The following is a 26287-nucleotide window of genomic DNA, read 5'->3' as shown; positions in this document are numbered from 1 at the left end:
AAAAAAATCAACTTGACTTACCATATTCATCTTTGCAAATAATGGTTCCTGTACTTTCTGATGGAGCGCTGATAGCACCTGCTGTATTCTTTGCTCTAATTCTAAATTCATATTTTCCACCCTCAACAAGGTCAGTTACAGTAAAGGCACAGTCTGGAACATTAACATGGTTGGCTTTCATCCACGACTTAGATGGCAGATCCCGCTTCTCCACTATATATCCAGTTAGCTTATGACCACCATCGTATTTGGGCTCAGTCCATATGAGAGTCACTGAATTCCTTGTCACACTGATGACCTCAGGTTTGCCAGGAGGATCTGAAACATACAAATAAAACATGTCAATAAGATGCCAGCGTTTGCTTCATGTAGCCATGCCCTGGTATGTTTCTTCATATGATGACTTACCGATTGGATCAAGTGCCACAACTGGCTCTGATGGCAGGCTTGGCTTGCCCACTCCTGCTAAATTGATTGCCATAACTCGGAATTCATATTCAAGACCTTCAGTTAATCCTGTCACTTTGAAGTCTTTCATCTTTATAGGAGTCTTGTTAGCTCTCTTCCACAAAAGACTGTTTCTTTCCTTGAATTCGATGTGATACCCTACAAATTATCCATGGATATATCATTTCAGTTGGAAATTATAAATGTGACAGATTTTTAAAATCTAGAATGCTTTTACTCAAATTATTCATAATTTATTCAATTATGGATAGACTAAACAGATACCCTTTCTTGTTATCTATACTTTCATTATCTAGGCATAAAGGAGTGACTTTTTTTTTCTCTAGTAGTGCACATAGCTATTGCCTTTCTTTTGAAAAAAAAAGTAGATATTATCTCTAAAAGTAACTTTCCTTATGAACAGTTACATTAAGAAGGTTGCAATGAAATAAACCATGAGTGGGTTTATGGAAGGAAAATTAGATTGCTCTATGTGCAGACAGTGTTCCAAATTAAAAACAAAAACATTGGTATAAAAGCTGAAGGACAAGAGCAAACTCCACACCTGTAATTGGTGAGCCACCAGTTTTCCTTGGGTCAGTCCAAGTCAGGGATACTGAATCATGTCGGACATCCACAATGTTGGGAGGTGGAGGAGCATCAGGTACATCTAGGAAAAGACAGAAGGCAAGATTTATACTAAGGAGCCTCCAGAAAGCCATATTTTGTTTTGTTTTCTGACTTCTAAGCACTTACCAAATGGATGCTTAGCAACGATTGGCTCTGATTTCAGGCCTTCTCCCACGCCATATTTATTTTCAGCACTGACCCTGAATGTGTATTCCACACCCTCATGAAGTCTGGTTACTCTAAATGTGGTTTTCTGGACAGCTGAGGCACACGTCACCCACTTGTTGTTTACTGAATCTCTCTTCTCTAGGACATAGTTGGTGATTTCAGAACCTCCGTCATCCTTTGGAGGACCCCACTTTAAGGTCATGGCTTCTGCTGTGACTTCATCGAACTTGATTGGTCCGGTGGGGATGCCAGGCTTGCCAACAACTTTGATAGACAGAGTTCCCTCCTTGGTGCCAGCAACATTCTTAAGCGTGATTGTGTATTTTCCAGCATCAGACTTTTGGCAATCATACACCACCAGAGTTGTGTTAACTGCTGATGATTCAATGCTGACTCTAGTGTCAGTTGCCAGAGGGTCTTCCCCTTTCTTCCAAGATACTGATGGTGCTGGCTTGCCCTTTATGGGGATCTTAAGACGGAAGTTGCTGTTTTCTTTAGCCACGTAGCACAAATCAGGTAGATCCTTTAAGTCAAGATCAGGAGCCACTGTAAAAGCGTAAGATAAATCATCATTTTTAAGACTAGACAATTGACTCATCACCATGTTTTAAATAAATTTTTTAATAGACAGCATGAATGTCAGATGATCATGAGGAGAACATGAAGATGGCCAGGCAGAGGCTTACCGACATCATCCTTTGCCAGGACAATGATTTCACTTGGGGTTCCTTCTCCATTTTCATTCTCAGCGCTCACTCTGAAGGTGTATTCCTTCCCTTCATTCAACTCTTTTGTGGAGTACTGTAGGCTTAATGATTTCATCACACGTTGCCACTTATTTTCCTCTGTTAGGAAATCAACTACATATCCAGTAATTCGACTTCCACCATCACTACGAGGCTTCTTCCAGCCAATGGTACATGATGACTTAGTTACAGCCAGTGCTTTCAGGTCCACAACAGGTCCAGGAGTTTCTAAAGCCAAGGAGAAATGATAAGTCTGAGCAACACAATAACCAAAGTGGGATCTCACTCGCATGATGGGTGACAGTTCATTTACTCACCGGAAGCTTTGACAGCATCACGTGTTTCACCGGGATCACCAATGCCATACTCATTTTCAGCAAATACTCGGAAGAAGTAGGATTTTCCCTCCTCCAGATTAGAGACTCTGAAGCTTGTTTTTGAGCACTCCGTTGTCACTGTAGACCAGGACTTCCTCTCTGCATCACGCTTTTCTACCACGTAGTTTATGATGGGGCTTCCACCATCGATAATGGGAGGATCCCAGGTAATATAAGCAGAGTCCTTGGATATTTCTTTAACAGTCACATTGACAGGTGGTCCAGGAGTGTCTGGATAATAAGAGGTTAAATAAGTGAACATGTAGCAAATACATACTCTATAATTTCAAACATATGTGATTCTTTTCTTCAAGTAGACTTACCAAGCACTTTCACAACAATGGTGTATTCCTTTTTGCCACAGCTGTTCTCCAGAGTTAAGATATATTTTCCTGCATCATATTTGTTCACATTCTCACAGCGTAGGAAAGTGTCAAAGTCAGTTGACTTAATGTCCAGGCCGATCCTTTCTCTTAGGTTGACATTTGGTTTGGACCAAGTAATCTTCGGAGGGGGCCGTCCTCTCACTGGCACGTAGAGTCTCATTGTAACTCCAGCACGTAAGATGAGTGTTTTCCTTAACTCAGCATCAAGTTCTCCCTCAGGCGGAACTATATTTTGAGGATGAAGAAAGTTAAATAAAAATTTAATTATCAAATGTATTTTTTGGTGTGTGTTGCAGTGTATGCATATGTGTGCAGGTATGTGTGCCCCATGTGTACAGTGTGCACATGTGTGGATGCCAGACGGGAACATCTGTCGTCCTTTATTGCTCTTACATTGTTCCGTTGTTGTTTTCTTGAGATGAAGTCTCTGAGTGTACCAAGAGCTGCTGAATATTTGATCAGACTAGCTAGCCAGCCAGTCCTGATGATTATCCTGTCTCCCTCACAGGACTGGGGTTACAGGTATGCATGGCTATGCCTGGCCTTTTATGTGGGTGCTGGAGATAGAACTCAGACTGTCCCTGGCCTTGTTAGGCCTTTATGCTTGCTCAGGCTTGTAGGTACTGATCCATCTCCCAGCCCCATGCAATAGATTTTTAAGAGCCGCCTTATTACTCCCCAAATACATTTCCTTTGTAAAACCTATTGCTCTTGAAAAGCATCCTTTATATGTTATTCTCAGAATGAAATTCCCTAATTCCTTATTTTATAGAAAGCATGAATTTTTCATGTTATGCATGAATAGCTCTTTAAAACCACAGATCACCTGTATCCCATTTGATCTTTTATAAAATATTAAGTGCCAGAACATCTCTCCTAAAAGGTACTTTTGGAGTGACCAGTTCTAAAGCTTGCAAATACATCTACATTACGAGCCCTGTATATTGCTCCTGGTAGTACTTACTTAAGATGTCCTTGGGGCAGTGTTTATCTGGCACATCGCTGGGGTCACTGTACCCAACCTTATTAACAGCATACACGCGGAACTGATATTCTGTATTTTCCATCAGGCCAGTAACTTCAAAGCGGGTTTTCTGTAGCTTCTCTGGTAAATTGCACCTTACCCAGTGATCAGAATCAGCTCGTTTTGCTTCCACCAGATAACCAATGATAGGGCTACCACCATCAAAAGCTGGCTTGCCCCAAGATAGACTCACAGAGCTACGGGTTGTATCATATACTTTAGGGAAAGCTGGTGGGCCGGGAGGATCTGAGGATTAATAACAGAAAGTTTTGATTACAAGTAGGTACTGGCTACTTAACACTGGACATGGGTGTGGAATTCTGATGAAAACTTACACAGAGGATCTTGAGCATAAGCAGCCTTGGATGCATCACTGGGTTTGCCTGGTCCAGCTTTATTTATAGCCGTAACTCGGAACTCGTATTCAGTACCTTCCTGAAGACCTGTTGCTTTTAATGTTCTTTCTATGACAGGTTTTCTGTTGACCTTAGTCCAGTTAACAGCCTGAGTTTCCCGTTTTTCAACCAAATATCCAGTGATAGGTGAGCCGCCATCATCGGCTGGGGCTTTCCAGCTCACTGTCATGTGATCTTTGGTGATGTTGCTAATAACAGGAGGATCACAACGTCCAGGTGGGTCTGTGGAGATTGATTGAATAATTAATTCATTTCCCAAGTGAAAACATAATAGGTAAGAAAGTAAAAGGCAAGCCACAGAAACATGCTCTTACCATAGGGGTTTTTAGCAATTGCTGGTTCGGTAAGGATGGGGTCACCCACTCCATATTTGTTCTCAGCACAGATACGGAACTGATACTCGTGGCCCTCTATAAGTTTCTCCACAGTACAGCTGGTGATGGGCACAGTAGCAGAGACCTGAGCCCAGTTGGGCCTGCTTGTTTCACGTTTGTCAATAATGTAGTTGGTGATTTCTGAGCCTCCATCTTCAAGAGGAGGTTCCCAAGAAAGCATTGCACGATCAGCATACATTTTGTTGATTTTAACAGATGCTGGAGGACCTGGCTTATCTGGAAAGAAGAAAAGCAAAGTATTTCACTAAAAGGGTAATGAGTACACAGAAGAGGTCTGGAGATCTGGGCTATCATCTCTAGATTGTCATTTATTTCTGTGTGACCTTAGAAGTTACTTAACTTTTCCAGAATCTTAGTTTCTTCATGTGTAAAATTAGGTAACTGAACTATGTTATAGCTAGTAGTGTTTTCAACTCTAAAACACTATTGTTTAGTAATAATATTAATTCTGATCTTGGGAAATACATTAGGATATGCATTTTTCTCACACTACTTTGTAAACTAATTTTTTTTTTTTTTTTTTTTGCTGTTATGGTGAGGCTGGTTTTGAAATAGGTTTTCTTATAGCAAAGGTTGGTGTCAAACTTGCTATGTTTCTGAGGATGATCTTAAACTCCTGATTCTCTTGCCTCTACCTCCTAAGTGCTGGGATGGAAGGTATGTTACCAAAATTTCCAGCTTTTAAATTTAGTTGCATCCCAGAAAACAAAGTAAAACATGGCATTCTAGCTAAATTCTTCAGTTACCTAATACTTTAAGCTTAATAGTGGCTGATTTGGAACCACTGGCATTTTCAGCAGTAATGGTATAGTCTCCGGAGTCCTTCCGGTTCACACTGAAGAGTTCCAAGGTGCACAGGTTCCGCTTCATGGCCATCTTTATGCCCTCTGCTGGCTTTACTGGTGTGCCATCTTTCTTCCAGGAAACTGTTGGCATTGGTTTACCAAAAACAGTAGCATCCAAGCAGACATTAGTCCCAGCTTTCACAGTAAGCAAGGATTTCATATCGACACTCAGCTCTATTCTGGGAGGAACTGGAAAGGAATAGATTAAAAAAAATCTTAATGTAGGCAAAACTATATTATATAATTCTGATTAATAGTAATCAATATGTCTGTCTCTTCCAATAATCAGACTTTTGTTTTTTACTTATTTACTTTTGTGATACTGGAGATTATGATTCTTTTATTCTTTGTCTTGACACAGAGTTTTACTGGAGTCCAGACTGACCTAGAACTCACGCTGTAATTAGGTACATGCTCTACCATTGAACAAAACCTCAGCCCCCCTATCTTATTTATTTTAAGGTGAATGTATATACTTATAGGGTACAATGTGATATTTTGGCATATTTATGCATTGTGGAATGATTAAGTAAATTCATATACCTGTCATTTACTTTGCATTTGTGTGTGTGTGTGTGAGAGAGAGAGAGAATGAGAGAAAGAGAGAGAGGGAACACTTAAAATCTACTCTATCACCCTTTTTTAATTTTTTTATTTTTCGAGGTAGGCCTCACTCTAGTTTAGGTTAACCTGGAATTCACTAGGTAGTCTCAGGGTGTTCTTGAACTCATGGTGATCCTCCTACCTCTGCCTTCCAAGTGCTGGGATTAAAAGTGTGAGCCACCATGCCTGGCTTTCTGTTACCATTTTTGAGATATACAGTTCATTATTAACTTTAGGTACCATGTTTTGCAGTAGATCACTGAAATGTATTCCTCTTGTCACAGTGAAACTTTGTTCTCTTTCAATGACATCTTTCTCTTCCTAACTCCCTTACCCTTAGCCTCTTGTAACCACCAGGAATAGGAGTTTTCAAAGCTGTTTATTCATTATAAAAATAAAAAGCCAGGTGTTGTGGCACATGACTTTAATCTCAACACCTGGGAAGCAGGGGTAGGAGAATTGTGGTGAGTGTGAGGCCACCCTGGGAGTACCTAGTGAATTCCAGTTCAGCCTGGACTAGACTGAAAACCTACCTCGAAAAAACAACAGCAACAACAACAAAAAAAGTAAAAACAAATTTAATATAGAAACATGAGAATACTGAAAGCATCAAGAAAAATGTAAATTCTAGTAATCCTAATATCCCTAAATTTTTGCTACTATCACTTTAGTGTGTTTTCTATTTTTTTTTTTTTTTTTTTTAGTAAGGTAGTCTATTGAAAACACAGTCCTTAAAGCTTTGTGTCCTGGTTTTTAGTTTGGAAAATTCTTCAGAACTAAAATTGTCAGTGTTGAATACAAAGCAAAGTATGTATCATTGCATTTTCCCCTTTCCCCCACTGGAATAGATTTAGCGATTTAGAAATTAACATCTTGAATGCTGGAATCTGTACACTATGCATCGGAATCTTACCACTTTCTGCCAGGATCGTCACTGGGTCGGAAGGTTCTGAAGGCTGGCTGATGTTCACAGCAGTCTTTGCAATTGCCCTAAATTGATACTGCGCATTCTCTTCTAAGCCAGTTGCTGTGTACTCTTCCTGGGGAATCTGGTGAGGTGTGGTATTGCACCGAACCCACTTATCCCCAGGAAGTTTGCAAGCTTCTACGAAGTAGCCAATAATTTTGCTGCCTCCATCGTGCTTGGGACGAGCCCAGATGAGGGATGCAGAATTCTTGGTGACATCGATAACTTCAGGTTTCCCAGGAGGATCTAAAACCCAAAGAGATATTCTCAATGTTTATGTTACTAGCAGATGTTTACACTCCACATCATCACCCCTGCTGCTAAGTGACAAGCTCAACAGGATAACCCTCCTGCTGATAATCAGCATATCCTCTGAGCCCTTGATACGCTTACAAGAAAGATGTAGTATATTTTCCTGGTAAGGGTTAGGACTCATTTCTGAATGGAGGCACTAATCTTCAGAGGTGTTCAGATTTAAATAAGCCTGTACAATAGTAAAAAAAAAAAAAAAAAAGATTACTTACCAACTGGCGTCCTTGCAGTTACATATTCTGTTGGTTTGCTGGGTGGGCTGGATCCAGCTTTGTTTAGGGCATAGATTCTGAATGAATATTCCAGACCTTCCACAAGGCCGGCACAAGGATATTCAGTTGACCGGACAACAGTATCATTGGCTTTCACCCAGAGCAAACTGTTTCTTTCTTTGCGTTCAATCAGGTAACCAGTAATGGGACTCCCTCCATCACTGTCTGGTCTGTCCCATGCGACAAATATGCAATCTTTGTTGACTTTAGTGACTCGGGCATTCTTTGGCTCGCTAGGAACACCTGGAGATGAAGATAGGAAAATGTCAATTTCTGCTTTAAAGTAACAGCCTACAAAGAAAACACATTTATTTTTCCTCCATGAAAAGCACATACCAAATGGGAACTTAGCAAGCATCTTTGGAGATGTAAGAGGCTCTGAAATGCCAAATCGGTTTTCAGCACGGACCCGGAAGATATACTCCTGGCCGGGGATTAGCTTTCCAACCCTGCAGGAAGTTTTTGTGACTGAGGCTAGAGCTGTGACCCAATCTCCACGGCTCACATCACACTTCTCCACTATGTAGTTGGTGATGTTACTGCCTCCATCCTCCAGAGGAATGTGCCAGGACAGGGTGCAGGCATCGGCGTCTATATCAGCAATGTCAAATGGGGGCTGAGGGGGCCCAGGAGCATCTGCATGAACGAGGAGGAAAGAAATTGAAGAACATGGATTTCATATGGAAAATAAAGTTTCTGATCCACCATGTGGCAGTGGCTATTTGCGTCATGCTTAACCTACCCATGACTGTGACTTTGATTTTCTGAGTGTCTGTCCCAGAGCTGTTCTCTGCCGTGAGGCTGTAATATCCGCTGTCTTTCCTGGTAACATCTTTGATGATCAGAACTGAAGAATTGTCTGCTTTGTGCACTGCCAGGTGGCTGGACGTAACAACATCATCTTCTCCTTTTTTCCATTTACAGGTGGGGTGTGGCTTTCCATAAACATGAGCTTCAATCCGCAGTTTCTTCCCAGCTTTAATAGTAATTTGCTCTGGCATAAGGATCTTTGGTGGCACTGAAGGAAACAGAAAAACATGTTAAATGGATGGCAGAGTGTTATGTTTTCTCTGGTGGGGAACTTTCTGAGTGTTTTTCAGATTGTGTTGCCACCCATGAGTGGGTTCAAATTAATGTTTTCAGTATAGCCGATATTTTCAAAGAAATTAAGGATAATAGAAAATATCAGACATACCATATACAAGGACAGGTATTGTTTCAAGAACTTCTTTTATGGATGGAGAGATGGCTTAGTGGTTAAACACACTTGTTTGCAAGGCCCAACAACCCAGGTTTGGTTCCCCAGTACCACATAAAGCCAGAGGCATAAAGTGGATTATGTGTTTGGAGTCTGTTTGTAGTGGCAAGAGGCCCTGGTGCATCCATATTCTTTTTCTCTCTTTCTCAAATTAATGAAAAAAAAAAAAAACTTTCGTAAAAAAAGAAACTTCTTTTATCTCTCCCTCTCTCTCTCTCTCTCTCTCTCTCTCTCTCTTTGTGTGTGTGTGTGTGTGTACCGTGTCATTCTTGGAAGCTTATTTATTATGTTTGGGCCGAAATATTTGAAAACCAGTTTTCTACTGTTTGAATCTTTCTGGAACCAGATTCCTGATGAAGGAGAACCCAAGTATGCCTTGCAATTACACGGTGTAAATGCTGTACCAGCTACTTACACAGCTGTTCTTTGGCCTCATAGACCCCTTCGGCTTCTCGTGGCAAGCTGACCCCAACAGCATTTCTGGCCACCACTCTGAATTTATATTTCTTTCCTTCCTTCAAGCCAGTGACAACCAAGCTGAGATCTTTTACCACCGAGTACTCTGTCCAGCGGTCTGCAGGCTGGTCTTCTTCTCGGTAACTAATGATATAGCCATCAATTTTTGCACCCCCATCACGCAGGGGAGGTAACCAGGCTAATGCTGCACTGTTCTTTGTCATTTCTGTCACCTCTAGCTTTCTTGGGGGATCTGGCTCACCTAGAAGAAAAGCACAATTCAGAAAATTACGAAACCCTAGAATCCTCTTTGTTACAGTACAGAGATGCATCTGTCATTTGCATTAATGTGCATGAAATCTATAGTCCAGGATGTTGAAAAGAAAAAGTGTAAGATGGGGTAACTGAAAAAGTCTTTTCTGAGTGGGTTAGACATTTGTTGCAGTATTATGGTTTCTACAGACCAGATCCCTTCCAGCAGTAGATCAAAACCGTATTGACATGTTGACCTTACTCAACAAGCAGGCTGGAGTGGAAAGGAGGAAGGAAGGAGGTTGCTTACTCAGAGGATCTGATGCAAGTACTGGTTTGGGGATGTCTGTTGGGACTCCAGGGCCGTATTCATTGACAGCAGTTACTCTGAAGAAATACTCATTCCCAGGGACGAGATTGGTTACATTGAAGCTTGTTTTCTTCACCTCTGGAGTGACTATTGACCATGTTTTTCTTTCTACCTCACGTTTCTCCACAATATAGTGTGTCACTTGGCTTCCTCCATCATTTTCAGGAGGGGCCCAGGACACATGGCATGATGTTTTAGTGACATCTGAAACTTTTAAGTCAGACACAGGTCCAGGAGTATCTGTAAAGAACCACAGAATTAGAATGCATCTCGTCAGCATTCTCACTAACAGATTTGTTCCTGGAAAGGGAGGGAAAAGCCTTTGGACAACTCACCCAGCACTCTGACATTCACGAACACAGCCTTTTCTCCTGCCGGGTTCACAAGGGTTAGAGAGTATTTTCCTGAATCATCCCGGGTAGAATTGGGAATGACAAGGAAGGCCATGGTGTCAACCAGATCCACTTGTCCTTTTCTGACCACATTATCAATACCCACTTTTCGCCAAGTGACTTTGGGGGCTGGTCGCCCTCTCACTATTGCAAATAGTCGAATAGGGCATCCTGCTCTCACTACGACCAGTTTTCTCATGCTGGCATCCAAATCGATCTCCGGAGGTTCTGAAAATGACATTGAGGTCATTCATTGACTTTTCAGAGCACGGGCACATTATATGAGGACCAAAGTGTGAGTGAATCCCGTACTGAAAGGGCACCTTACCTAGGATTTCCTTAGGTTTGATAGCTTCCTTTAGTTCTGCAGGGCGCCCGATGCCAACTTGATTTTGGGCACACACCCTGAACTCATATTCCTGGTTTTCATCCAAGCTGGTGACTGTGAATTCCATGCGCACAAGTTGAGCTGCAGCATTGCACCTCTTCCAGCCCTCATCAGGTGATGCGTCTGCTATTTTTGGTCTCACTTCCACAACATATCCAATTATTGGTGCACCACCATCATAGACTGGTTTTCCCCATCCAAGAGTTATAGAATTTTTGGTTGTATCAACCACTTTGAAATTGGTTGGTGGACCAGGTGGTTCTGAAAATAAATGATATAAAATAAATATACATATGATTGCCTCTAGTGATATTTGAGTACATAACTTTATATAGTCAATCTTTAATCAAAAGTAAGTCATTTGAGCCAGGCATGGTGGCACATGCCTTTAATCCCAGCACTCAGGAGTGAGAGGTAGGAAGATTGCCATGAGTTTGGGGCCAGCCTGGGACTCCATAGTGAGTTCCAAGTCAGCCTGGGTGATAGCAAGATCCTACCTCAAAAAAGTAAGTCATTTAATTGTTCACTTATTGGGACCGCCTACTTTTCTTTCATGAAAATTAGAATATACCAATGTACATTTTTTGTGACTTCTTAAAAGGCCTATTTGGAGAAATATTGTCTAAATTAAGTTTTTAATATTATGGATTAACTTTATTGTCTGATATGTCTACACTTGTGATTAAGAATATAATAACTTGGCATGGTGGTGCACGCTTTTCATCCCAGCACTTGGGAGGCAGAGGTAGGAGGACTGCCATGAGTTCAAGGCCACCCTGAGACTACATAGTGAATTTCAGGCCAGCCTGGGCTACAGTGAGGTCCTCCCTCAAAAAACAAAAATAAATAAATAAATAAAAATAAAAATGAAAAAGAATACAATAACTTCCCCACTGTATCTGCCTCTCTCTCTCTCAAATAAGTAAAAAATAAATAATTTAAGAATATAGTTAGCCCACAGAGGACGGCCTCCAGGGTAGTAGGAGCCAGGGTGATGGAATAAAATATTAATTATAAAATAAAATAAAAAAAGAATTACTGGAATATGGGTGGGTAGATGGCTTAGTGGTTAAAAGCACCTGCTTGTTTGCAAAACCTGTTGGCTCAGGTTTGATTCTCCAGTACCCACATAAAGCTAGATGCATGCAGCTGGAGTTCAGTTGCCTCAAGGTCCTGGCACACTCATTCTGTTTCTCTCTCTCTGTTAAATAAATAAATAAATCTAAAAGGACTGGTGGAATATGGAAAGCAGCACGAACATCCTACCTATAGGGTCTTTTGCCACCACTGGTCTTGATGGTAAGCTTGGTTCTCCAACCCCGACTTCATTTTCTGCCTTGACACGGAACTGATATTCATGTCCTGGGAGGAGATTCTGTACTCTCAGGCGTCTCTCAGGGATGGCACTCTTGTTAACGGGGACCCAGCGTACACCGTGCTTTTCTTTCTTCTCCAGAAAGTATCCCGTGATGGACTTTCCACCATCATATTCAGGTGGGGTCCAAACCACGGTCATCTCTTCTTTGCTTACTTTAGTGACTTCTGGGGGATCGGGGCGACCAGGTCTGTCATATTTGGTTTTTGCTATGACTGGTTTACTTTCTGTTGGAGGTCCTGTGCCTATTTTGTTTTCAGCACGGACCCTGAAAATGTATTCATTCCCTTCTATGAGACGAGTGACTGTAGCACTGGGCGTCAAGACGTTAGCAGAGTAGGTAGACCAAACCATGCGCTTGCTCTCACATTTTTCTAGGATATAATTTTGGATTTCACAGCCACCATCATCTTCTGGTGGGTCCCAGCGGATAGTACATCTGTCACTGGACACATCAGTAATTTTCAGGTTTCTCACAGGCCCGGGCTTATCTAAGACATTGACAGTAGCATAGGCCACAAAACTGCCAGCTGTGTTCGTTGCTGTAATTACATATTTGCCGCCATCACTTCGCTTTGCCTTAGTCAGAGAGAATTTCGATGTTTCACCACTGGTATCGATCTTGGCCCTGGGTGATCTTGTTAAATCTGTAGCGTCTTTGTCCTTGGTCCATGCAACTTCTGGGAATGGTTTGCCTCTCACACCTGCCTCGAGTCTAATGGTGTCTCCTGCTTTGACAGTCAGCACCCCACTTAATTTCAGATCAAGTACTGGTTTTTGTAAGTCTTCCTTCACAACAACTTCCTCTGTCCTCACCCAATCACTTTCTCCACCCTCATTCTTTGTTTGCACTCTGAACTCATAAATCTGGTTTTCAACACACTTGTCAACCATATAGTGGGTTTCCTTAATGCTTCCTTTGTGTACACGTTCCCAGTCAGCAGAGCCCTTCAGCCTCCTCTCAACGTGATAGGATAGATTTGGACTGCCACCATCGTAATCAGGCCGTCGCCACTTTAGGTAGACAAATGTCTTTCCTTTGTCTGCAATATGAAGGTTTTCAGGCTCACCTGGCCTGTCGATAGGGTTAATAGCCAGAATTGGAGTTTTTGTTTCAATGGTTGGCCCAACACCGACTTTATTCTCTGCACAAACCCGGAAATAATATTCATTGTTGGATAAAAGGTTGGCCTTGATCAATCTCTTGGTGACATCTGAAGCAACAATTGACCAGCCTTTCTGGTTTGGTTTACGATATTCTACAATGAAATTGGTTATTTCTGAGCCACCATTATCTAGTGGGTTTTCCCAAGAAATTGTACAGTTCTCTTTAGTGACATTGCTAACCTTCAGGTTCTGGCAAGGCCCGGGTTTGTCAAGGACATTGACAATGGCTGAGCCTTGGGCATGGCCACTGCTATTTTTAGCCGAGATGATATATTTGCCATGATCAGCTCTAACAGCTTCTTTGATCTGTAATTCAACACGAGGCAGATCATGAATTAGATCCACACGCTTTTCTTTGACTAGTACTTTGCCTTCCTTTGACCAAGTGATGTCTGGCTCAGGTCTGCCTTTGACTCGAGCAAGAATGCGGATGGTTTGTCCCACCCTGACGGTAATGACGTCGCGACAAGTGACATCGAGTTCTACTTCTGGAGGCTGAAGGATGTCCTTGGCAATCACAGATTCTGCTAATTCTCTTGGCTCTCCCTCACCCACTATATTGGCTGCCTTTATGCGGAATCTGTACTCATTTCCTTCAATTAGCCCGGGTACCCTAAAGGCACACTGCCTGATGAGTTCATCTTTATTGATCCTGTTCCACTGTGCTGTGCCAGGTTTCTGACACTCCACTACATAACCCAGAATGGGGCTACCACCATCACTGAGAGGCTTTGTCCACACCAAGTCAGCCCATTCTTTGCTCTTGTCTTTCAGTTTAGGATTGATGGGCGGCCCAGGTGGTTTGAGAGGCCGGCAAGCTTTTATTGGATCAGAGCTTGGGGATGGATTGCTTAGTCCTGCAAGATTTTCAGCAAAAACCCTAAACTCATATGTGTTTCCTTCATAGAGTCCAGTCACTCTGAACTTCAGGTCAGCAATAGGCGTTTTGTTGACCCTCACCCATTTGCCAGTTATTTCTCGACGTTCCACATAGTAACCAGTTATTGGACTGCCACCATCAGATTTTGGCAAGGTCCATGACACTGTTGCAGCGTTTTCAGTAATGTCAGTGACCACCGGTTTACCAGGAGGCGATGGAGGGTTGAACTTGTGTTTAGCCACAGTAGGTATGGAGTCAAGGGGAGGACCAACACCCATCTTGTTCTCTGCCTTGACTCGGAACACATATTCACAGCCCTTTTGGAGATGTGGGATTTTCAGCTTCAGCTTACTGCTTCCTGCAGAGACAACGCCCCACGTTCCTTTCCTTGTGTCTTGTTTCTCAACAATATAATTTATCACAGGGCTTCCTCCATCATCCTTCGGGGGCTGCCATGAGATAGTCATGTATTCAGGGGTAATGTCTAGAATATGAATAGGACCTGTTGGTGGACCCGGGACATCAAGGACAGTAAGATGTACAGCTACTGTTTTGGTGCCAGCTGCATTGGAAACTGTGAGTTGATATTCCCCAGTGTCTTTCCTCAAGCAGTTCTTGATGGTAAGTACGGATGAGAAGCCATCTGTCTCAACTGTGTAGTGCTCATCCGTGTTAATCTCATTCATGTCGGTTGTCCACTTTGCAGTGGGGACAGGAACACCTCTTATGATGGCAGGGAATCTGACGGTAGTCCCAGCTTTTACCACAAGGCCTTCAATTAATTTCACATCTAGTTCCACAGATGGAGGTACTGGAAAACAAACAAACAAACAAGGAATTAGATTTGGGCTTTGCAGTATGAGTAAGTTGAAGAAATAAAATGGTAATGCCAATCCAAACATTACCTAGTTTTTCTTGACATTCTATAGGGATAGTTGTATCCGGGAGACCAAGACCTACAATGTTTTCAGCCTTTACACGGAATCGATAGGTCTTCCCTTGTTGTAGCCCAGTAACAACACACTCTAAGTTTTTCACAGTCTTGAACTTAATCCAGTCCTGGGCTCCTTCTTCTTGATATTCTACCAAATACCCAGTGATTGGAGAGCCACCATCACGGTCTGGCTTATTCCAAACGAGGGAGACTTCGGTTTTGTCGACATCTACATGATGTAGGTCCTTGGGTGGCCCTGGGGGATCTGTTAAAAAAAATTATAATAAATAAGTAGTAGTTACAAATACAGGCAATTGTCCCATATACAGAGAAAGCAACTCACGGAGAGGGTCCAGTGCCTTGATGGGTTTAGGTGTTTCAACAAAAGGACCACGTCCATACTGGTTCTCAGCAGCTACTCGGAAGAGATACTGATTGCCTTCATTAAGATGTTTAGCCATATGACTCTTTTTCTTTGATGTGGTTGAAAGAGGTGACCACTGGGCAGTGGCCACATCTTTCCTTTCAACCACGTAATTTGTCACAACAGAGCCACCATCATCCAGTGGTTCCTTCCAAGTAAGGTAGCAAGAGTCTTTCCTAATTTCACTGACTTCTAGATCTCTTGGCGGCCCAGGTTTATCTGTGAAGTGTAAGAAAATAATTGCATAAATGATTTAATACAAATGGTAGAGTTAATTTTTTAATGGCATTACATGTTAAAGTTCCTACCTAATACAAGCACTTTCACTGAGACAGTTTTTGAACCAGCTGGATTCTCCACTGTTAAGGAATAAGTTCCACCATCTTCATGGGCAGCATTACGAATTTCAAGCTTGCTTCCAACTGGAGTCACATCAATTTGTGCTTTAGTTGGTGCCTCTCTGTCTTCTTTTTTCCAGGTTACCTTTGGGAATGGCACTCCTTTGATGACGGCACTAAGTCTTAGGGTATCACCAACTTTAATGTGTTGTTCTCTTGCCATGTTGGCATCAAGAATCAGCTCGGGGGGTTCTAGAATAGAAAGATGTAGCTTCATATTGGATTCACTAATTCACCCTCTCATGAAGCATGTATATCCAAACACCTATTTTCCTTGCAAATACAGATGGAAGCATTTTACTCACCGAGTCGGTCCTTCACTAGGACAGGCTCTGGAACATGAGCTGGGTCTGATTCGCCAGCTTCGTTGACTGCCAACACTCGGAACTTATAGGTTTGGCCATCCCGAAGACCACTCACTTTATATTTCGTTTCAGGACATGACTCAGGAGTGTGATTGGCTCTTCTCCAATCTTCATCTCCAACTTTTTGGTACTCCACAATATAACCCAGTATCTTGCTCCCACCATCATGACGTGGTGGCTGCCAAGTTAGATCAACTGAATTACATGTTGTATCTATTGCCTCAGGATTAACAGGTGGACTGGGTTTAGCTACATAATAAAAGAAAAAAAAGAAGTTAAAATATAGCTGTAAAAAGTTGGATAATATGAAAACTGAAGGAATGCATCAATACTATACCAATTGGATCTCTAGCAAAGATTGGTTTGGATGGTGGGCTTGGATCACCAATGCCAATTTCGTTTTCTGCAGAAACCCGGAATTCATATTGACATCCTTCCAGGAGATCAGGAACCCTAAACTTCGTGTATGGATGGATCGGCTCTCTGGTAACTCTAACCCATCGTTTAGACATAGTTTCCCTCTTCTCCAAGATGTAATTTGTGATGGGCTTTCCTCCATCATTTGGCTTGTTCCAGGTTACTAACGCTGAGTCTTTCGTGACTTCTGTAACAACTGGCATTTCAGGTGCATCAGGAACCCCTATAACAAATATTAGCAACGTGTTAGAAGTTCAGCTCTTCCTATTAATTACATCAAGCACCAAGCCACCAAAAAGAAACACAACACATACTGAAACGATCTTTGGCTTTCATCGAATCAGACACCAGAGGATCACTGATTCCATACAGATTTTCAGCATGTATCCGGAAGATATAATCTTTCCCTTCAAGCAGTTTTGGAACTTTGCAAGTTGTTTTAGCACTAGCAGATGTCACAGGCATCCAAATGTCTTTCCCCAACTCCTTTTTCTCAATAATATAGTTGGTAATTTCACTTCCTCCATCATCCAGAGGTGGTTTCCATGAGATCACCATGTAATCTTTGGTCACCTCATCAAAAGTGACAGGTCCTATTGGTGGTCCAGGACGATCTACAGAACAACAACAAAAAATGGCATTATAAAACATTATTTTCACTTCTGCTCTTAAAAGAAAAGATCTTTATCATGCTTGATAAATAGTACTTACCAACAACATTAACTTGACAGAAACCTTTCCTGGAGCCTGTACTGTTCTCCACAACTACACAGTATTTGCCAGAGTCAGAACGTTTGGACTTGGTCTTCTCCAGAGCAAGTGTTGTTGGCGTGGTCTTGATTTGAGTGCGATCATCTTCTAGCACGTCAGCTTCGTCTTTGAACCAGCTGACCTTAGGCTTTGGTTTGCCTGAGTAACGGCCAGTGAGGGCAAATGCTTCACCCACTCGGACTGTAAGCTTATCTCTGAAGTCGAGGTCAAGCACTGGGGGAGCTACAATTTAGAATTATAAATATGAGTCATTTCTAATGATGTCTTATGGCAGCTCTACAAATGCACAAGTTTTCAAAGGCCAATCAGTAGTAGACACATACCCAGCTCATCCTTGCAAGTGATTGGCTTGGTGCAAAATGATGGCTTGCCTTGTCCAACAATATTGACAGCACTGACACGATACTCATAGGTGTCACCTTCTTTTAAGCCTTTAACTGTGTATTTTCTGCTAAGCAAGTTGTCATTTGTAACTCTGTGGAACTTCTCAGTGCCAATAAGTCGGCTTTCTAGGACATAATTAATAATTTCTGACCCACCATCATACTTAGGTGGGTTCCAAGTCAAAGACACAGTATTTTTAGTAACTTCCTTGACTTCTAGGTCTTCAGGACGCTCTGGTACAGCTGCAAATATAAGTATAGTGAAAAAGTGTCATATTAAAAATGTAGTAGAATTAATAAATACTCCTTTCTGAGGATTATATTTTAAAATTAAACTATGTTTTAATAAATAACAAAAGTTATCTCATCATAGAACTATTAGTAATATACAGAACCTCAAATATTCTAATTTTCTCAATTAATAGATGAGGAAATAGAGCTTCATTTACATTCAATTGGGAAAGGTCTCCAATATTAGTAGTTTTAGGGTTAGGAAAATAATTCAGTTTGTACTTATGCCATTGTATGGAAAATATTTTTTAAAACCAGTACAGGGAAGGAAACTGATGAACAATACACACTCCTACAATCTCACAATCACTACTCAAATACAATGAAATCTGACACTAAATAGTTTCTTAATAATGATTAAGTGAATGACATGCATGGCACACACATACACCATAGTCTTAGAGTAAATGAGCTAAGAAGTGATTAAGCATAAATGTGTTTTCAATTGCACTTACTTATTGGATCCCTGATGACAAGAGCTTCTTGTGTTTCAACAAATGGGCCCATGCCAATACTATTTTCAGCTGCAATTCGGAAAAAGTAGGATTTTCCCTGAATAAGACCTTGGACAGTAGCATTCTGCCGGGTGACTGTGTATGTCACTGGGGTCCATGCTCTGCGGTCAGCTTCCCGCTTCTCGATGACATAGTTGGTGATTGGAGAGCCTCCGTCGTCTTCTGGGGAGAACCATGTCAGTTTGCAGGAGTCGTTCGTTAGGTTGTCAGGCAGGAAAGGGGTTCCAACAGGTCCTGGCACGTCTGAAATAAGAGCAAAGAGCCATTTGTTTTCAGTGAAGTACGCTGCTCAATATGTGCTGTCTTATTTCTTAAAAATGGAGATAAAATGTGGTACTGACAAAAATAAGATTTTGTGTCTATTAATGAAGTTAGTTTTTCTACCCTGCTATCTATATTCAACCATATGTATGTAATTTGACATACACTGGCCTTGAACTCACAGTTCTTATTCCTCAGCCTCCCAAATAGGCGACAGTAGAGGCACACAGCACAAACCCAGCTCGATCATATTTTTAACAGAAGTAGGTTTATGATAGCCATTTCCTGTCATGATTTTAGTAGAAGGTGAAGGGAGTATAACATTACTTTAAAAAGCAAAAGCTGTGAGATGGGTGTGAACTACAGGAGAGGGACAGAGAGGGGCTTCATCACTTTTGTATCCTGTTCCAAGGGAGAAATAGGGAAGATGTTTTCTTCTGAAAGACTAGTGAATCAGCAAGAACAGAAAGCTCCTCATCTCAGAATAACTTTGAAGAGTTGGAATTTTAATGTGGAGGTTCACCAGTTCTCTAATCAAAATACTAGCTGTTTATGAGTGAAAGAGTTTAGGAATTTGAAATTAACCTAGAGGCTTTTATGCTGTATAAAGTATCTTTCTTCATGCCATCCTTATCACTTAAGTTTACAGAAGACTGACCATTATTATATTTAAGCTGTGCCTATTTGTAGGTTGGCTATGCCTACCCATGAGCTCTAAGTGGGGTTTCTTCCTTTGCTGAGTAAGTCATGGGATTAAAAAAAAAAAGCCTGTAGAGTTCGCCTGTATATTTTGGGACTGGAAATAAAATATTCATAATCAAATATATGTTCATTTTGAATAGAGTCCCTTAGAGGTGTTCTTTTTTGCATCATTATAGTAATTAGTGAATAAGATTGAATGTCATGACATGAAAATACTTATCACTGGCAAATTTTTAAACATTCATGAACATTTAAAAGACAGATATTTCCGTGAAGACCATATAATGATCACATAACAGGTGTTTGTGTGGTGGTACGTGATGTGAACTGTAGCATATAAAAACTTCATGTGTAGTAAGAGTACAATAATAGAGAGTGAGCACTGGATGAAAAATCAAAGAGGGATTTTTCTAAAATGGGCAGTCATGGAGAGTTTTTTCTTAATTTTCAAACATTTATAGCAGTTTTATTACAGTATAACTTTGATGTAGGTGCAACTGCAATGCTGATTTAAAAAGCTTCATGGACAAATGGAAAAAGTTTACCTAACACATCGACGATAATTGTCTTCTTTCTCTCTCCGCCTTCGTTTTTAGCAAGAAGAGAATAGACACCTTGATGGCTCCTCTGGCAGTTCTTGATGACCAGGGACGAGCTAATGGCTGTGGTCTCAATAGTGGCTTCTTGAGGTAAGGCCCTTTCATTCATGCTCCAGGTGACAGTTGGAGGTGGCTTCCCGGATACATAGGCAATGATTCGGATCACTCCTCCAGCATGGACCACTATTCTGTCTCGAACGCTGGCATCCAGCTGAAGGTCAGGTGAAACTGGGAAACAAATGAAAATTGCAAATGTGATTTCCATTTTTCAGTATGTCACACAGATGTTTGAGAAGTAATAGCAGTGCTGGTCATTACCGATTCTGTCCTTCATTTCAATAATATCTGTGGCTTCTCCGGGCTCCCCAATGCCAGCAATGTTGACTGCTCTCACTCTAAATTTGTAAAGTGCTCCTTCTTTCAATCCAGTCACAACGAGTTTAGTTCCTCTTACTTCTTTATCTTTACCCTGAGGGTGGGGGGAGAGGGCAAGGAATCAAGAACATTTTATAATTAGACTATTTATTTGTAACTTGTTATTTTAATAAAATTGTCAATTTTATGGGCATCGCTGAAAATAGATTAACTTGCTAGGACTTATGTTTAAAAGCTATTGGTGAGTGATTGAAAACCCTGTGTAGTTCATTTGTTCCACCTTCTCAGGGTTCATAGCCATACAATAAATTCATAATGTGACTTCACCTCTGTTCATTTTTATTTTTAACTGATAGATTATGTTTGTACATCTTTGTGGGGATTCAGTATAATAATTTAGTGTTTGTATATAATGTACAGTGATCAAATCAGGGTGATAAACATTTCTATTTCCTTAAATGTTTATCATTTCTTCATTTTGAGAACTTTAAAACTCTTTTGCATTATTCTGTAATACAGTATTAAAAACTGTCACCATCCTTCTATTGAAGATTAGACTTTATCCTTCCTATCTAATGCTTTTGGTACACAGTATAGGACCTCTTTCTCTCTTCCTACTCCTTGACCCAAGTAGTTTGACATTAACAAAAATGAGAATGATCAGTTGTGAATATATTATTCTTTAGATTTTTAACCTAAAAACATAGGCAGAAAAATAATGCAATTGAGAATACTGACTACATTTACTTTATTCATAGGACATTTCCTTGAAACGATATTTTAGCTACCTTTTCCCACTCTTCTTTTCCTTCTTCCTTAAATTCAACAATGTATCCAGTTATTTTGGATCCACCATCTTTTAATGGAGGGGACCATTCTAGGTCCACAGATGACTTAGTCCAGTCTGTCACTTTGGGAAATGGAGGGCCAGGAGGAGCTAGAAGGAACCGACATTCATTAGTATTGACTTTTCTATAGCACTTTTAGAAATTGAGATTAAAAACCAAAAAGGCTTGATTTTAAGGCTCACCAACTGGGTCTCTAGCAGTTACTGGATCTGAGGGGGGACTTGCTGGGCCCACACCAGCAGCATTGATTGCATATACCCGGAACTGATAGTCAGAACCTTCAATAAGACCTGTCACTTTATAAGAAACACCCAAAGTCATGGCTTTGATAGGATCTCGGTTAACCCTCTTCCATCTCTTTGAAGTGGTATCTTTCATTTCTAGCCAGTATCCAGTCACAGGAGAGCCTCCATCATATTCTGGCTCTTCCCAGTTGACAGTCATGGAGTTTCGGGTCACACTGCTGACTGTTGGTTTATCTGGTGCTCCAGGGACAGCTGTGAACACACACACACACACACACACACACACTCATTAATTTATGAGAAATTACTCTAAAAACATAAAAGAATGGTTTTGTATGCAAAAATCTATGCTACTTACAGAAGAGGTTTCGTGCTGTTTCAGGCTCACTGTCAAGTGGCTCTCCGATGCCATATTTATTCTGAGCCATGACTCGGAACACATACTGATGGCCGTCCAGCAACTTGGGGATTGTGTACATGCACTCTTTAGGTTCACTAGAGACGCGAACCCATGTCTTCCTGTTAGCTTCTCTTTTCTCAATGACATAGTTTGTAATCTTAGAACCACCATCATCTTTAGGTGGAAGCCAAGATATTGTCATTTGATCTCCTGAAATCGATTCAAACTTTATGGGTCCTTCTGGAGGGCCAGGGCGCCCTGAAATGGTTTAAGGAAAGAATATTTGATTAGTTAAATGATTTTAAAGTAAAACATTGTTTATGGCTAAAAAGTGTGTAGTTTTAACTAAACCATGCAACTTTACCAAGGACATTCAGTCTCATCTCCTTTGATGCTTGTCCCAGATTATTTACAGCTGTGATAGAATATAAGCCAGTATCACTCCGGCGAGACTGAGGAATAACTAAGGTGCAAGTGTCGTCCACCACCAGTTTGTTGACATGGGTGTCATAGAGAACAGGTTCTTTGTTATCCGGCTTCTTCGGAGGTGCTTTAAACCACGTGAGTGTTGGAAAGGGCACACCTTTAATTTTGGCCACAATGTTAACATCAGTTCCTTCTTCAACCTCCATGAATTCTTTTAGCTCAATTGATGGTGGGCCTAGATTTACAACAACAAGAACAAGAACATCATTAGCAGCAAAAAGCACTGAAAGCTAGATTGTGGAATTCATAGTGATTATAAAGGCTGACTGTATCTACTGTAGCCAGACTTTATAGACCATGTTGGCATGAAGCATGGGTCTGTCTTTCACACTGTTACACAAGTTTAGAGGAGGGTTACATATAGTTATCATCTTTTATTGGATCTACATGTGGCTATCTGTCAGCTATTGTCATTCTCTTACCTGGCTTCATTATACATGTGAAAATTCTAATGAAAGGGCTGAGAGAAAAAGTAAAAATCCTAGCAGCTTAGGCCTGGGAGTTCTGTCATGATATTTTCTTTAATGTTTTGCAGAGTTGTGAAGTCATTTATACTGCTCACTCTGAGGCTATGATATAAATTCTCTTATAAAAATATAACTGCTAGTAGAAACAAAGCAATTTTCTGTTTTCCACAAATAATGTATGAGTGTGCAAAGAGGGTAGGGACTATAGACGAGAGAACAGAACAAATGAACAGCAGTAACAATAGACTAATCATTACGATCAGCTTTGCATATGTATCTTATCTATTAGAACTTAGCTGGAGGCTAGTGCCTTATCCATTAGGCAACTAGGTCACCACTAGAACTTATCTGAATTTTCTCAAGTAGAGCAACACAGATACATTGGTAAAGATATATTGGTCTCAGCAGTTGCTAAGATTACTGCTACTCTCTGCCCTTTATGAGGAATATGCAGAAAAATGGACTAATTTCTGATGAATAAAATACTTGACTTTGGATAAAATTAGATGAAGGAAGTTGTAAATTTCTTCTCCTTTAAATAGAGAAAAGGTAATATGCAAGTAATTTTGATAATTCTGCCCACATTGGAGAAATAAGAAGTTGATTAATGTGCCCATAACTATACTCAGCCCATGGGAGGTCCCTGATATACAGATGTGCTGTTTCTCTATTGTGAAGTATTATTAAATATGTAGGAAGGCAGTCATTGAGAGGAAATTCTCTGGCAAGTGTATTACTTACACGTCTGGTCTTTGACAATTACAGGACCAACAGTGGCTGAAGGTTTGCTGATTCCTGCCTCATTGACAGCTTTGACTCTGAATTCATATTCTCCACCCTCCACGAGGTCTTCAACAGTAAATTCCAGATCTTCCACATCACGCTTATTGCACTGTCTCCAGGCTTCTTTCTTTTTCCCAGTAGGGTCCCATTGAAGACACTCAACAATATAGTGGGTGACAGGGGAGCCCCCATCATTCTTTGGTGGTTTCCATGACAGATGTACTGTGTTCTTTGTTATAAGGCCAATCTTGAGTTTAATAGGAGGATCGGGAGGATCTGTAAAAGCAGTGACAGGAAGCGTTAAGCATGTTTTACCATAATATCACTCAGTCTTAAAAAGATATTTGAAACTTAGGTGTTAACACATACATATTGGATCTCGGGCCGTCGTTCTCTGGATGGTTTCTACAGGTGGGCCGATACCAAAACGGTTTTCTGCTCGTACACGGAAGAAATACTGCTGCTCAGAGATGAGGTCAGGCACCACAAAGGAGGTGCTTCCACAGTTTGGATTGACTTTAGTCCAGGCTTTTCCATCAATAGTCTTCTTCTCAATGACGTAGCCTTTGATCCTGTCTCCTCCGTCATCATCTGGCATCTTCCACGACAGTCGGCAACTACCCCTTGTGATGTCACTGACCTTCAAATCTTTGGGTGGGCCAGGTACATCTGTTGGATCCAAACCATATGATAAACAATATTCAGAGCCACAGGGTGGGAAGGAGATTCTGAGGCATTACTCCATCCCACAGAGACTGACTTCTCCATTCAAGACCCCGCAGTGACTACCAATAACTGCACTGAGTGGGGGTCCTCAGAGGAATGGGGGCCAAGAGAGGGGATCTGGGAGGATAACCCGAGGGAATATTTGTTCATACAATAAAGTACATAATTAATAACACATGATTTCTTTTAAAACTTCATAGCACTATCAGAGTCTTTCTTACCCATGACTTTAACTCTGCAATTTGCGGTCTTCTGTCCTGCTTTGTTCTTGGCTGTGATGCTATATTTGCCTGAATGAGCTCGCGTGCAGTTGGGAATAATGATGACTGATGAGTTCTCAGCCGTCTCCAGCTGCACAAAGAAAGCAGTAGTCATACACTGAAGAAATCAGCACTGCGGAACTCAACCACATTGTGAACTAATTCAATTATATTTTTACCTGTGCATCTTCAGGTATATCATGAATGCCATCCTATTTGGGGGAAAATGAAAAGGTATACTTTAAATATTCTTCTTGTGAGTCAGTGGAAGACACGGGAAAATTAGTTTTCTTACCTTCATTGCCTTCTTTGCCTTTCCATCAAATTCCCAGGATGATTTTGGTGTTGGGCGTCCCTTGATGACAGCAGGGATTCTAATCTGTGTGCCAGCTTGACAAACCAGACAGTCCTGTGCTCCGATGTCAATGAAAACCTCTGGTACCTCTGTAATACCACGAATAATATAAAAGCATTGAGCTGACATTTCTCAAAGAGACAGTCGATTAATTTCACAAACAGCTCTGATAAACTGGACAAGGACTAGTCAGTACCTTGAATTTCAGTGGCAGGGATCTCTCCAGTCGTGTCACTTGGTTCTGACTCACCAGCTTCATTGACAGCTTTCACTCTGAACCTGTACTTCCTGAGTTCCTTCAGGTTAGGTACCACACATTCACAGGTTGTCAGAAGTTTGTCAGGTTCATTGACTCTTTTCCAATCAGTTGTGCCTTCTTCCTGCATTTCTACAATGTATCCTTTGATGGGACTGCCGCCATCTTTGGCTGGAGGTTTCCATGCTAGTGAGATGCTTGACTTTGTTTTATCTTTAACCTCTGGACAAGAGGGTGGCCCTGGTGGGACTAATAAACAAACAAACAAACAAACAAAAAAACAAACATCAGATTTTTGACGGCAATAGAATGTTCGTTTTGTACACTGTAAGAAATTGTTTGCAATACAAAATTATGCATTTCTTGTGAGCACTTGCCTATGAAACCTAAGGACCCAGGTTTGATTCCCCAGTGCTCATATAAGTCATATGCGCATGGTGGCGCATGTGTCTGGAGTTTGTTTTCATGGTTGGAGGCCCTTGTGAGCCCATTCTTTCTCTACCTCTCTGCCTTTCTCTTCAATAAATAAATAAAAACAAAATATTTTAAAAATTAAAATGGAAATGTTAAAAGGTTTAAGAAAACTAGTCTACTTTCATTTAGCATTAATGCAGAGAAAGCAAACAAATCCTTGGGAACAGAAGGATTACCCATTATCTCTAGCTGCATGGTACTGGTACATGATTGGTGCAAAGGTATTTTACTTTTGTGATCCCTCTGAAGAGATTTTTTTTAAAAATATATAATCTGAAGAGTTTCTATAGTATATTTTTATTGAAAACTGAATTTATTGCTATATGAAAATGAACAAATATGTCTTTTTACTAGCTGGTAACCCTTTGAACACAAACTCATCTTAATGTTTTTTTATCTACACTAATCACAATCATTTACATTTCT

General features: G+C 40.9%; 1 protein-coding gene across 5 annotated transcripts in view; it reads right to left on the bottom strand.

Annotated features, from left to right (window-relative positions):
* Ttn (titin) overlaps positions 1-26287 on the bottom strand; it is a 282613-nt gene that overhangs the window by 52457 nt on the left and 203869 nt on the right. For all 5 annotated transcript variants that reach the window (XM_045148517.1, XM_045148518.1, XM_045148519.1 and 2 more), the window contains 41 exons: positions 25328-25636; positions 25072-25220; positions 24956-24988; positions 24738-24867; positions 24160-24459; positions 23749-24066; positions 22419-22715; positions 22013-22312; positions 21592-21906; positions 21350-21498; positions 20505-20655; positions 20133-20414; positions 18565-18867; positions 17759-18061; positions 17376-17657; positions 16979-17278; positions 16585-16887; positions 16188-16496; positions 15793-16074; positions 15404-15703; positions 15032-15325; positions 11971-14937; positions 10645-10965; positions 10260-10544; positions 9865-10164; positions 9262-9564; positions 8331-8606; positions 7925-8224; positions 7529-7831; positions 6951-7250; positions 5336-5623; positions 4509-4805; positions 4114-4416; positions 3719-4024; positions 2692-2979; positions 2309-2599; positions 1932-2219; positions 1204-1791; positions 1013-1117; positions 409-606; positions 22-318 (listed from right to left, as the gene is read on the bottom strand). In XM_045148517.1, the coding sequence (XP_045004452.1) occupies positions 22-318; positions 409-606; positions 1013-1117; positions 1204-1791; positions 1932-2219; positions 2309-2599; positions 2692-2979; positions 3719-4024; positions 4114-4416; positions 4509-4805; positions 5336-5623; positions 6951-7250; positions 7529-7831; positions 7925-8224; positions 8331-8606; positions 9262-9564; positions 9865-10164; positions 10260-10544; positions 10645-10965; positions 11971-14937; positions 15032-15325; positions 15404-15703; positions 15793-16074; positions 16188-16496; positions 16585-16887; positions 16979-17278; positions 17376-17657; positions 17759-18061; positions 18565-18867; positions 20133-20414; positions 20505-20655; positions 21350-21498; positions 21592-21906; positions 22013-22312; positions 22419-22715; positions 23749-24066; positions 24160-24459; positions 24738-24867; positions 24956-24988; positions 25072-25220; positions 25328-25636 (14013 nt within the window). The remainder of the gene's footprint in view (positions 1-21; positions 319-408; positions 607-1012; positions 1118-1203; positions 1792-1931; positions 2220-2308; positions 2600-2691; positions 2980-3718; positions 4025-4113; positions 4417-4508; positions 4806-5335; positions 5624-6950; positions 7251-7528; positions 7832-7924; positions 8225-8330; positions 8607-9261; positions 9565-9864; positions 10165-10259; positions 10545-10644; positions 10966-11970; positions 14938-15031; positions 15326-15403; positions 15704-15792; positions 16075-16187; positions 16497-16584; positions 16888-16978; positions 17279-17375; positions 17658-17758; positions 18062-18564; positions 18868-20132; positions 20415-20504; positions 20656-21349; positions 21499-21591; positions 21907-22012; positions 22313-22418; positions 22716-23748; positions 24067-24159; positions 24460-24737; positions 24868-24955; positions 24989-25071; positions 25221-25327; positions 25637-26287) is intronic.

Source organism: Jaculus jaculus, chromosome 4 (assembly GCF_020740685.1).
Source record: "Jaculus jaculus isolate mJacJac1 chromosome 4, mJacJac1.mat.Y.cur, whole genome shotgun sequence".
Lineage (NCBI taxonomy): Eukaryota > Metazoa > Chordata > Mammalia > Rodentia > Dipodidae > Jaculus > Jaculus jaculus.
Note: the sequence above shows the minus strand (reverse complement) of the source record. Positions and strands in the feature narration are given on the sequence as shown.